This window comes from Sinohyriopsis cumingii, chromosome 16 (genome assembly GCF_028554795.1).
Source record: "Sinohyriopsis cumingii isolate HCF-2022 chromosome 16, ASM2855479v2, whole genome shotgun sequence".
NCBI classification, from domain to species: Eukaryota; Metazoa; Mollusca; class Bivalvia; order Unionida; family Unionidae; genus Sinohyriopsis; species Sinohyriopsis cumingii.
This window is the reverse complement of record NC_142976.1, coordinates 60093748-60107158: the sequence shown is the minus strand read 5'-3', so window position 1 is coordinate 60107158 and position 13411 is coordinate 60093748. Positions and strand designations below refer to the sequence as shown.

At 33.9% G+C, this 13411-nt stretch overlaps 1 protein-coding gene across 1 annotated transcript; it reads right to left on the bottom strand.

Moving 5' to 3' along the window:
• Positions 1-7420: 7420 nt before the first annotated feature.
• On the bottom strand, positions 7421-13195 carry LOC149780516 (uncharacterized). Its single transcript, XM_089937513.1, has 2 exons — positions 11328-13195; positions 7421-9392 (listed from the first exon to the last, which is right to left on the bottom strand). The coding sequence occupies exons 1-2, from the start codon at positions 11525-11527 to the stop codon at positions 7847-7849; spliced, it is 1746 nt and encodes a 581-aa protein (XP_089793639.1). The 5' UTR covers positions 11528-13195; the 3' UTR covers positions 7421-7846.
• Positions 13196-13411: the final 216 nt, after the last annotated feature.

The following is a 13411-nucleotide window of genomic DNA, read 5'->3' as shown; positions in this document are numbered from 1 at the left end:
AGGCATGTGTTGTAAACACCTGAAAACACTCGGTGCTGTAATTTATTATTATTATTATTATTATTATTATTATTATTATTATTATTATTATTATAATATTTTATTATTATTATTATTATTATTATTATTATTATTATTATTATTATTATATTTTTATTATTATTATTATTATTATTATTATTATTATAAATAACAATGTTCTAACATCTCCATACCTTTATTTCTACTAAAAACCGTAAAGAATATGCTGCTAATTATAGGCTTCTCTCAGAACTCATAACTCTTCGATGGAATTGAATATAATATTTTGGTGATATTGAATCATTCTATGCAGGAAAAGATATTCTTTTGAGTAATATCTTAGACCAACTGTCAAACTAAAATAATAATGCTATTTAATGATGCTATCTGGTAACAAATAAAATAAGCCTGGTACAACGATGAAATTGTCCAAGTCATGCATGACAGAGGTTATGCTCACCAAAAGCTATAATTATAGGTTACTGCATTTGTATGGGAAAAAATGAACGAGTTCTTCGAATGGAAATACTGCTCGACCATGGGAGTGCAGTATATCCATCCGACACAACGAGTTCATATTTTCACATACAAATGCAGTAAACTTTTTATTATATGCTAAAAAAAAATTATCCTACCTAATGCTTAATTATACTAACAAAATACACTACACGAAACAAAATAACTGAATGTATGCCGCAATCCAAACTAAATACACAAACGCATATTCATCATTACACAAGAACAACATTATTACTACGCACATAACTCCGCCCAGATAAATTTGAACTTAGTCGCGCGCTCGACATAACTTTCGAAACAAAATGGCGTGTCTAGTTAAAATTTAAATTTTGGAGTCATATTGTGAATGAATGCGCTTGCAACAACTTTTCAGTTTGATCTGGAATGAATAGATTTTGGTATTTTTTTTTTCGATTCTACGAAATTTCATGATTATAGACTGGATTTATATGTGACAATGTCACATGAAATACATGGGATTGAAGAAGCGAGTGAGAAGCGTGTTGACATTTGCAAATGTGTTTCTGTTTCTGTCATTGAATGTTTGAAATCATAATGTGGGAAAATATGAAGTCTTTCAATTGCAATTATCAAAAAGACGATATGGAATTTAATGCTTATTTCCTTTTGAGCGCAGTAAGGAGGATGTAATTGCACTTATCATCGAAATTACAGTACAAATTCGAAATGTGTATTGAAGATTGAAAATCTATGACATGGCTCATGTAATTCGGTTTTGCAGAACTAAGAAAGTACATTTTGAGTTAATTCAGGATGTAAAACTGTAAGTATATTTTTTTTAATTCTTATCACCAGTTAAAGAAGACAGTATATGACTTGTCACTTGTGTATTATTTGTAAGGATCCTTTCTTGCGTCTGTTGTATACTGAAGCTAGCCTAAATCCGAAACATTGTATCAACGCGGAATGTGCCAAAGCAGCTGGTATGTGGCAGTCCACGAAACATCTGTTTTAGTTCATTTAGAAACAAATTTAAACAACTCATAGGTAAAGATCCTCGTACGCGAGTGTACATTATTTGCTTACAAATCAAAAGTGCTGGCGTCTGCGTCCATTGTTTGTTTACAATAGAAAGTAGTTCCATTATGCACGTGAATGCAGTATGTGTATTTGCACGCGAGTTCAGTATCGAGTAATATTGAACGATTCTGACAATGTAAAGTTAACGGAGAAAAAATGAGCATATAATAAAACAGAATACCCATGGACACTGGCAGATTTGTATAATTACAAAAACAATTAATAAAATCAATCGAAATCAAAACCAACAACTTTTTTAAAACAAGCGAAAACACATTTTTATTAATTCTACCATTAAGTATTATAAAGGTTACTGCAAGTACAGCAAAAACGTACATTATATATAAAACTGTATCTATACCGTATTTGCCGGCCTATGACTCAATGCGGAGTATAAGTCGAATCAGCAAATTTGCAAACTTTCCATCCGTCTTCCTTATATAAGTCGATGCTGAGTTTAAGACGAGGCCAGATCAACACCTTGGACTGTGTTTTTCACTTCGTTCCACACAGCATCGCGAATTTTATCCTACCTGTAACTCGGTAGCCTTTCCAGTCAGGATCATTAAATGTAACTAAAAGTGCCTAATTTGTTTCACAGGAAATATTTTAAATGTAGTATGTACTTTTAGCTACATACAATGACGCTGACCCGAAATTTATTGAGTTTTGGATAGGATAAAACTCGCGATGCCGTGTGGAATTATATTATAATAACTTCCGGTTTCATAAATAATACAAGTTTCACTGTATGCTATTTCAGATTACCAGCAATAGGTAAATTGCATCATTATTACTAAAAGGCATTTTCAGGGGGTGGGGGTGGGGGCGGAGGGGAAGAAAGATACAGAGAGAAGGATATATATATGTATTCCATCGCATTTTTCTTTTTGCACTTTGTGATCAAAATAAAATATGGTCCGATATCTGAGAGAGAGAGAGAGTTCAGCTGTTCGTAGATTTTTTTGCTCCTTTTCTACACTTATTGCCCTCTTGTTGCTTAAAGTTTCGTCGAAGATAGAAAACATCAATAAATGAAGCAGTAAATGTAAACTATGGAAATACATACCATGCTCCTTCAGGGCTTAAATATTCACAGTAAGTTATATCCATATAATCTCCATGAGGCTAAATCCCAAGAATGACTTTTTTGGCATGCTGTCTAATTTTCTTTGCAAGTATAACGACCTCTCCATTCCCATCAATTAAGATTTTGTTTAAAGTACATGTACCCTTCTTGTACTTAGGCGGCACTTGTGTTTTATCTTTGCTAATGCTAGATGTACTTTAAACTGGTCTCGATTCCGTCAGCAAGTTCAAAAATGTCACTGGCTGAGAAATTTAAAATAGTAACCACCTGGCATTTCCTTTAACTATATGGTACGGTATTCATATTACCCCTGAGTAGCTTCATTTCCCATTTGGTAGCCTCGTTAATATGACCTGGTCTGCAGAATCTTCACCTAAAACAGGTGTTATCTTGGAATGACTGAATACAGCCATAGCATATTTAATTAGCATGTAAATACCACTGCGAAGCCATGTGATTCTTTTAAAAATGGAAGTGGAAGCAAACATTAGAAGATATTGCTTAGCTAATGGCATTATTTGATAATGGAATATGGTACTGCACTTGTACACAAGTAAAATCAGTCATCAGGTAAGTGAATAATACAGATTTACAATCGTGAAGACATCTCTGTCTGTCCGTATGCCTGTCTGTCTCACTCAATTAGGCATACGGATTATTTGATCATTAGGTGCAAGAAAAAAATTGTGATGGATTATGTCTTTGTCATGGCTGTTCATCTTCTAACTTGTAAATTCTAACGCACATATAAGTAAATAAATTTAAACAACGTATATTACAAGCAACGTACATTACTGGTGCATGCTGCTGTAGCGCAATTACATGTGATCCATGTTAAGTTTTAATACATGTAATTGTTATATATATATAAATATAAATATAAATATATATATATATATATATATATATATATATATATATATATATATATATATATATATATATATATATATATATATATATATATATATATATATATATATATGTATGTATGTATGTATGTATGTATGTATGTTACAGTTTATTTATTACTCCTGTTATGACCATTTAGTGGTATATTCCGTTCCATTCATTGTTATCAATGTTAATGCATATGTTTAAGTAGTTACGCATTTCACATGTCATAAGTAATCGTGTCGATGAATTGCATATCTGAAATTTCCTTCTCCACTTCATATCCATGTTAGGGATTCTGTTTGCATAATGTTTTGATTTCGTGCCTTATGTAGAATCAGCTGTCATAGCCCAATGGTTTCATTTGTGTGTCGTAGCATAGCACGGATTCCATATTTTATATTTTAAAATATGTGTGTATAGGCGTTTACCTGTATCCCTGTGTCTGCGCCAATAGCTTTCATTTTTACGGACAATTTTGTGTTTATGGCCGAAGTCACGTGCCTGCCTCCGTATTTATGTAAATTCATTCTGATCTACATCTGGAAATGATTCAGCATCCTTTGCAAATATATTAATCTAAGATAAATAAGCAACAAATAAAAACAAAATAGCTTTATGCGATATTTTACAGCGTTTTATACATTGAGCTTTTCGTATTAAATTTGCAACAAGAGTATTTATCAAACAAAGTGTGTCTGTAAATGTATGATAATTATATCTAGGTCATAACTTAAGTATTTTGGATTTCAATTTATCCATTTTATGGCAAACGATAGGTTCGGATCAGGTCAATGTGTTGGGTCAGAGGTCGGGGGTCGAAAATGATAAAAGGGATCTGATTTTCCTAGAAAGGGCACAAAAGCAATGGTCTGTGTGTCTATTTACTCAAAGTGTACATAATATCCAATAAACGTGAGCAAGAATAAAATGATGGTCAAATTTCAACTGACAAGTGACTACGTTTGTATCTGTAGTTTTCTTTTTAGCCTGGAGGTGTTCCGGAATCCCCTTCCTCCTCCCCCCCTCCCCCCGATCCTACCTTGGAGGAAACAAGTCGAACATATTCGATGATAAATAACCGTAAATTTCCATGCCCTTCTACTATTGCCCAATTTTAAAACTTATCATTTTTGACCCAGTCCCTCCACATTCACCACTAATACCCATAAACTCAATCGCATGACCTAACTCAATTTAATCCATAAAACTCATATAAGATGTATTCCCACTTTAACTGCATTTACACGATTGTGTATTAATTTTTTTTAAATGTCGCTAAAACTGGAAGTTTAGTACAGTTGATCGTTTGAGGTCTTCACCCTCGCCAAGATATTTTTATCGTGATTAATACTTTTTAAATTAAATTAAATTATTATTATTATTATTATTATTATTATTATTATTATTATTATTATTATTGTTGTTGTTGTTGTTATTATTATTATTATTATTATTATTATTATTATTATTATTATTATTATTTAACATGTTTGAAAAGGTACATGTATGTTTTTCGGGATTAAGCAAGTTGGCAGCGATAACCACCTTCCAGGTACAATTAATTGTAAGTCACATTAGACCTACACGCAGTAATAGCGTGTCTCCAGTTAAAGCATTAATTTGTAGAAATATGTCGTATGATGACGAAAGATTGTTCGTAGCTGGTGTGTCGTGAAACCATTGGATTGCATTTTAGATTTTGCTCTTTTTTTTCTTCTTGAAACGCCAGTTTTTCGACTGTTTTTTGCAAGAAATTTCAGAAACGTAGTTTCTTCTTAATAATTTCGTTTTCCAAGAAATGTGCAGAAAGTAACTGAATGTGGCTGAAATTAACTCTTGATACAGCAGACCAAGTGTTATCGTTCTTTTTTATATTCATTTCATTAGTCATTGTATTAATTTTGTTATAAAAAGAACACAACTTAAATTGAGGGTGAATCAGAGATCAGTCTTGTTTGAATGTGTGCTGTTTATTAATGACATCTGAGTACCAGTTGGGGATATCACAACTATTAAAGCCACGCTGAAACTCTCCGTAACCAGTCACACATTCACTAAAAGAATAAGTGTGTCTAAAATTAGAATTTATTCCACGCATGTATTTATATGAATTAAACAAAATACTCAAAGCTTAGACTCTAAAAATTGCTCGTTTCAGCATGCCGACTGAGGATAAGAATACTATTATTATTTCCTGGAGTAATTCCAGGTTTTCCACCAAGGCGAACCACCGCGCCTTATCTCACCTATTTCCTTTACCACTAACTTTCAATCAAGGAGTGGTTTCCGTTCTTCCGTTTCATTTGTGTTCTTTACCCTTTCCTTGTCAAAATGCATGGAATCAAAGCCTTTCGGTATATGATTTCATATAAGGAAAATGCCAGTTCCTTAGCATTTCTAACAGATTATATGCAACATACGCTTCATAAGGTGGAAGGTCGTATATGGCTTGGCTCACAAATACTTGATAGATCAATTCACATTAAATTCTCTTGTAATTTCCCCCAGTACTAGATCATTTTCAGAACTTTATGTGTATACTGGTGGTGTTCACAACAATTCTTGTAAGTGGTTGTAGCCCATATTATGGAATGACCTCCAGCTAGATGTATAATCCGCTGCCAGTTTTATATCTTGGAAGCAAAAATGTGTCCAGTATATATAATGCCTAGCTTTTATTATAAATTGTATCCTTCTTTTCTAATTGTTCTTAAAACTCTTATGGTGTTTTACGTTACTTTTATGTCAGTATTGTATATTTTTTCCATTAAGTTGTAGTTATTGTGTTTTAGTTTTGTCATTGGCTGTTTAACTTGTATACGTATCTGGCATTAAGTAATCCAATAAACCGAGTTATAATTTACGTGGTACCCAATGAAATAAACAAATCTCAAATGGACCTGTATGGTCATGATAAAATGGACACATAGGTTAGGTTTTTATACATTACCTTACCTGTGCTGATTTTTTATATTACTCTTTATTATACAGAGTTGACGAGTATTCGAAATATAAATTATGTACAACAGTTTATATGCAAGTAGCTGATTGAACATCAGTGTTTGTTAAATATTTCGTTTGATGTTAAATTTGTCAGAGATTGAGATGAAAAATCATTCTTTCTCGTGTTTAGCTTCTGGACTTTATGTATGTATATATATATATATATATATATATATATATATATATATATATATATATATATATATATATATATATATATATATATATATATATATATATATATATATATATATATATATATATATATATAATGCTTCAAGCAGACTAGGGGCCCCGAGTGGCCGAGTGGTCTAAAGCGCTCTCCGTTACGGATCATTGCCATCTCACCTGTCTGCGTGAGTTCGAGTCTCGGATTCGGCTAATGTGGATATGTGAGAAAGCTTGCCGGTAGCTTCTCGTGGGTCGGTGGTTCTTTCCGGGTTTTTCCGGGTTCTTCCTCCACCATTAATACTGGCCGCCATGTATAGCCTATCATGTGCTGAAAAATGGCGTTAAACCCTACAACAACAACAACAACATCAAGCAGACTACAACAAACTCCGCTGAAAAACATACATTCTGCGACTAGGATGAACTGGATGACAATGTAGGCTGTAATCAGTCATATTGCTAACCATGTTTGATATGTTGCGACATCTTTGTATTACCTTGTCAAGTTTTTTCCTCGTTGACAAGACCTGATTATCTGGACAGTTTTCACTATTTGACACGTGTACATTATATACTACTACTGGTTTGTCATTTATCCCATGCTGAGGCAAAATTTTAATACATAATTGGTTAGTACTGTTAAAGTAAGCGCGCAATACCACCCCCACCCCCCGATTATTAAGACTAATATTGTTTTTTCACAGTATTTATTCGATATGTCATTTCTGCATTTCATTGTAACACGATTTGCCATTTCATCGTAACACGAATTGTACCTACTATATTATGACTGATTCATATCAAATACAAACACGGCATCAGTCGTATCAAACAAGTATTAATGATGCCAGAAAATTTACCTATAGTAATCGGTGTCTAATCAAAATATCTTATACGCGGACGAATTATGGACAAAAATCAGAACGTAACAATTGATTGTCAATTGCTTAGTTGATTGTAGTAAGAGAATACCTTTTTTTAGAAATGTGCATGACTAATAAACACTATTGTACAAAATGACATGGCTTATAAATGATGTATTTTGGTATAAGATGGAGGAGGAAGAAGTATCATAGATCCGTTTGAAAATCTGTAACTAAAGGGTCAAGATTCCCAAGGCCATTCATTATTGTTACAATAAAACTGGATAAATATTTGTTTCCTGTCTAACTCTGGAAGTGTACCCTGTGTATGTTCCTTGTATATATCATTCACGAATTCCTTCACGCTTTCTCGGTACATTTTAGGATAATGGGATGTAATCCGGATTGATCCACTGCAAGGCTGATATTTATAGTCATGGAGGCGAGAAAAACAATATGGCTGACATACTCGGCCGCAGACGTCGTAGGCCACAAGCAATACATCTGTAACATTTCCATGAGGTACTTTAACTCCGATAAATGACGATGTTGAAAACACTGGTGTGTCTTTATTGATTGGTATAACTTCTTTGTATATTCCCATATAATTTAAGCCAATCGACTCGATCGATACATGGGGATTGATGTAGATGCCACGTTTACACTTGGAGTACACTTGGAGATGGCTATGGTAGTTAAATCCCAACCGTTCTGGATCTTTTCTATATATGATTCCAACGGGAATATACACCCATTGTTTTCTATCAGTTAAACCATTGATATTGAAATTATTAACATATTGCTCATTCCAGTCATTCGGTTGACACTGAAGATTTTGATTCTCGCTAACTGAAGAGTTTGAAGTTTCAAAAATTGATGTCAGTTTCGATAAAGCCATACTTTCGGTTCCATTATTTTGCGCAGCTCGCCTACCTCGTCTATTACCACCGAAGACATTCCAAAGAAAATTTGTGTCCCTCGTTATTTCTTGAACATGATCCACGCGCCCGTTTCCGCCATGATTTCGGTTCTCTCGAAGTCTTGAAACGCCGCCATTTGGGGAAAATTCATTCTCCAGCATAAAATCCGCCGGCTGAGTATCAAATATAGTAAGAGAGACGCAGCTGGGTTTTGCAACTGAAGTGTCACACCGTAGATACGGAGATCCGCAATTTGGTCTTTCCCTACTACAACTTGGTGGAAGTTCATATGTATATATATTAGACGTGTAATAGTCACTGAGGGCCTGTTCGTTAGTGAGCCCCTCGAACCCTGAAGGATCATTAAGCCCATGACCCTCTGGGACAGTGTTATTCGGATAATCTTTGGTCGGATCCACCCCCCTCATCCTTTGCAACATCCGGAATATCTCCCACAATAAATCAATAAAAGAGTGATGAAGGAAGAAAATTGGATCGTATCCGGCGAGGGCTTGTGGGGACATGTGTCCTCCAACCCATAAATGAGGCTCCCCATGAATGTCTTCAAAATTGTACTTCGCCTCGGCGTTTGGCATCGTGATTTCCGACAGACGCCTCCTTGTAAATACATCCCGAATGCTAGTCCAGTTCATCAGAACACCATCTTGGCCAAAGTTTCGAATGAGTGGTCCCCATGGAGTCCTCCAGTGTCTAGATGGGCCTGTATTTACAATCCCCTTTCCGGTACCCATAAACTCGGGGCTGAATAATATTGACGCTCTCGGGTCAGGTAGCTTTGCATCCAAGGTGGAGTCCCAGTATGGGATTGTTACCGTTGGTATCTTCTCTCGCATTGCATTTTCCGACCTTACAATAATAATAATAATAATAATAATAAATATTACTGTAAAACGTATGCGAATAGAACAAAACTCTTGATATAATTATTTTGGAATTTATGTTTGTCATGGAATATAAAGCTGTGTTTTCCTTAGAAAAATAGCAATACTGATCTAAACGAAAGTAATTTTTAACATAATATTTATTATTCATTGGAATCATACCATTAAAATCCTCAGAGCTTATCGAAGACATGGAGGATTTAACATGAGCTTCCATTTCAAATGCATTTATTAAAGGAATTATTCAATCTTTAGTCAGCCACTAACAGCAAACGACTGTAATTTCCCAACAATATTTTGAAATAAGCAACACGTGGAAAATTCCATACAGGACAAAATTCAACAGGCACATAAATTAGTAAAGTAAAATTATCGTATTTCGGATACCGTGGACGTTATGCGCGTGTATCATATTATGATTATATAATGATCTTAAATTTTAGTTCATGATTTTAAGTTACCAAGTTAAAAACATCTGACCGAATGCGGTACAATACAGTTACAGTCTTTCATAACTAGAAAAGTTTTGTGTTTCATGAGGAAAGTCATAAACATTTGTGCTCTTTTCATACCGTTTATAAAAAAAAAACAACACGATATCCTCGAGAAATGCAGCTTCAACAGGAGCGGTTGCACCAGAGCAATGGCTGCAATGGCACGCCACATATAAAATGTGTATACACTAAGTGTGATATATTTGGAAGATATTTTGTCTTACATCAACTACATATTTTTTGCATCGTGTCGCACAAGAAATCGTTGTTTTAACAGCGGCAAAACCATGATTTAAAATATATATTTTATTTCATAGCACAGTATGAACTATATCCTGTACTGATGCAGGAAAAGGATTATGTTCATTCTATTATGTATGAAACGTGCGCCTGTATCGAAACAAATATTGCACTCATTTGATGGCACCATTCCTTTCATTATTTCGCCTAATGTCAGTCGTATTCATCGGCTGATCATAACAATTTTAAGTGAATGAAAAGGATGCAATGTTTAAAATGATCTAATATACTGTAATAAATAAATTTTATTTTACATTTTATCAACTGTATTACTCTATCAGACGACCGAGCGATGCAGCACAGCAAATTTGAACGTTATTGATAATGTAATTAAGGGGACATAACTTTGTAGAAAAACCAATATAATTCTTATGCCTGAAAAGCAATGAAGCTTTCATTTATTACTATAGCTCAAACAATGTTGGTTATAACATTCCTGATATTACTGTCATTTAAGAAATAGAAAAATATGGAATAAAGTACGAAACATAACGTTATCGTCTTTAAGTTTACACATAGAAGTTTGTTTGTTTGTTTTATTTTCCTTCAAGGATTTTCAAAATCGAGTTCAGGAGTACCTCCTATATGAGGAAATCATCACATTTTAGTTAGAGATGAACACATATAATTTCATGTTAATATATGACAGTTTAGTCTGATTTATCCATGGATGTCTAACGATTAGAGACAAAGTCAGCAATCTAAACCTAGCTATTGGAAAGATTTGAAGAAAAATAAAAAAAAAAAAATTAAAAAATATAAAAAAATTTAAGGAAAATATTTTGGTACGTTTGGTAAAACCGGATCCAGTTTCTTGATATCCACCCATTGTGATATTATGCCTGCATGCAGCACTATACAAAGTCTTCCGGTCACAACGTTTATGGAATGATTATTGCAGAAACTTCATAAAACCCATGATAATTGATCCCGTTATAATACTGGGTAATATGTGGCAATGTTCTGTAAGCTAGCAGCAGCGGTTAATCTCACTTACAATTTGTCACCTCCTAAATCCTTAGTAACAGAACCGTACAATTTAAAATTCATTGTTTACCAAATGTTAAAACAATTGAATGAGAAGGTTAGATTGCGACTATACGTACATAATTAAGAATAGCCTGTGCCAGCCCAGAAAGTTTGGCCCCTCATGCGATCTGTTCCCGTTCAGCTCGTGCAGGCGTCCCAGTGCGTCAAATCTGTTTGGCTCAACCGACTGGAAAATAAAACAAAAATATATTAAATATTTCTGATTAGGTGTGGAAAAAGCATTGTGACATAAACGCAACAAAATCGACAACAACATACAATCATATCAAAATCTTCTTGATTATTAAATCTCGAATAATTTCTTAAACACTACAGGTGTAGATTTTAAAGGTGGCGTGTATTTGCATCAAGCCCAATGGATACAGCACGTTACTCCTCAAGCTAAATGCTGAAAATGTCTAGCAATTATATATGGAGGCTAGGCGGGTGTGTAGGTTTGAAAAAGAGATTAAACTATGATAATTAGCTCTTTTTAAATAAATGCAAAGTCGTGTAAGTCAAATAGATATGTTATTCCTTAAAAGACTAGCAAAATTTACTAAAAGAAAATTCTAATCAACATTTTTGTATAATTCAAATTTGTATTACTGAAACGGATTTTCTGCAATACGACTGGCTGTAAACGGTCACGTGATACTCATCTGTAATTATTTACTCATTGATAAATTCTGGGGCTACTTTCGGTTTTTGTTGCAATATAAATAAAAATTGCAGACGCGTCATTTGTGAAACGATTGTTTCATTTTTTAAATGTTTTACTCAGCAAATAAATATGAATTATACCCTTTTTTAAATACATTCTTCGGTAAATGAAGGCTAGAAATTTACGTTTCAGTCGTTGATATGCCGATATTTTGATGTTTACGTTTCCGTCAATGATATACGGATAATAATAATTAATATTATTTATACGTTTCTGTTGTTGATATACACATATTAAAGTCAACATATAGTTGATTCACGGATATTGGTTTTTTTTCTCGTTTCGTCGTTGATATACAGCTATTGATATTTACCTTTCCGTCGCTGATATACAGATATTGATATTTACCTATCCGTCATTGATATACAGATATTGATATTTACCTTTCCGTCGCTGATATACAGATATTGATATTTACCTATCCGTCATTGATATACAGATATTGATATTTACCTTTCCGTCGCTGATATACAGATATTGATATTTACCTTTCCGTCGCTGATATACAGATATTGATATTTACCTATCCGTCGCTGATGTTGACATTTGGTATCATTCACGGTCTATTATAATTGTTGTGTTCCTCTCAGTACATCACAATTAATATGCTGACAGTTTTTCGATATGAAATAGTCTTGTTTTATTTATGATTACCATCAAACTTACTTAGAAAAAAGCATCTGGTTTATTGAGATACCCTTCGTTTGTTTGTCTGTCTACCCATCCTTCCATCCATCCGTATGTGCGTTACCTCAAATCCTGCTAAACCGTTTAGTGGAAAATCATGAAACTTAACAGTTATGTTGCCTCGGTGTTTGTCATCTATGAGAAGGAGTTTCATTAATAGCTTTGTTTTATGTGGCCTCGAAGAGTGGACTTAAAAGTCAGTTGTACAACAATTTCAATTACAATGCCATTTTCAGATATTTTCTAACCAAACTTCATGCATGCAGCCAGTGCAGGAAGCTGCATTGCACATGTGACGAATTTTGTAGTATGACCCCTGGGTCGCTGTTCTGGAAGGGGGTGGAACAGGAGGGGTATTTCGAACATACAAAGAAAAGCTTAGTCATTTGTGATGACGTATCATTGCAGTTGTTCTAGTTTGGGTTTCTGAATAAATTCCCAGTTAGTATTACCATCATTATCTTGATGAACAAGAGCTTGCAAAACCATAATATAACCTTGAGAATATTCGAGAATTGGAACCTTCTACCAAAGTTTTTCCCCCACCCACCAGTCATTTATCAGTGGCCAGTGGCTCTCTCTGTAATTCTCTCTTGCCCCCTCTCGTTTTATCTCTCTCTCTCTCTTTCTTTATATATATATATATATATATATATATATATATATATAGAGAGAGAGAGAGAGAGAGAGAGAGAGAGAGAGAGAGAGAGAGATGCAAATAAATACAGATCGAAAGAATCTAAACACCTG

What these genes read in the sequence shown, in the direction of transcription:
- LOC149780516 (XM_089937513.1), bottom strand. Translation starts at nt 11,527, where the DNA reads ATGTTGTTGTCGATTTTGTTGCGTTTATGTCACAATGCTTTTTCCACA. An exon ending in CACAGGCTATTCTTAATTAT is followed by an intron (nt 9,393 to 11,327) that starts GTACGTATAGTC and finishes TATTATTGTAAG; the next exon opens with GTCGGAAAATGCAATGCGAG.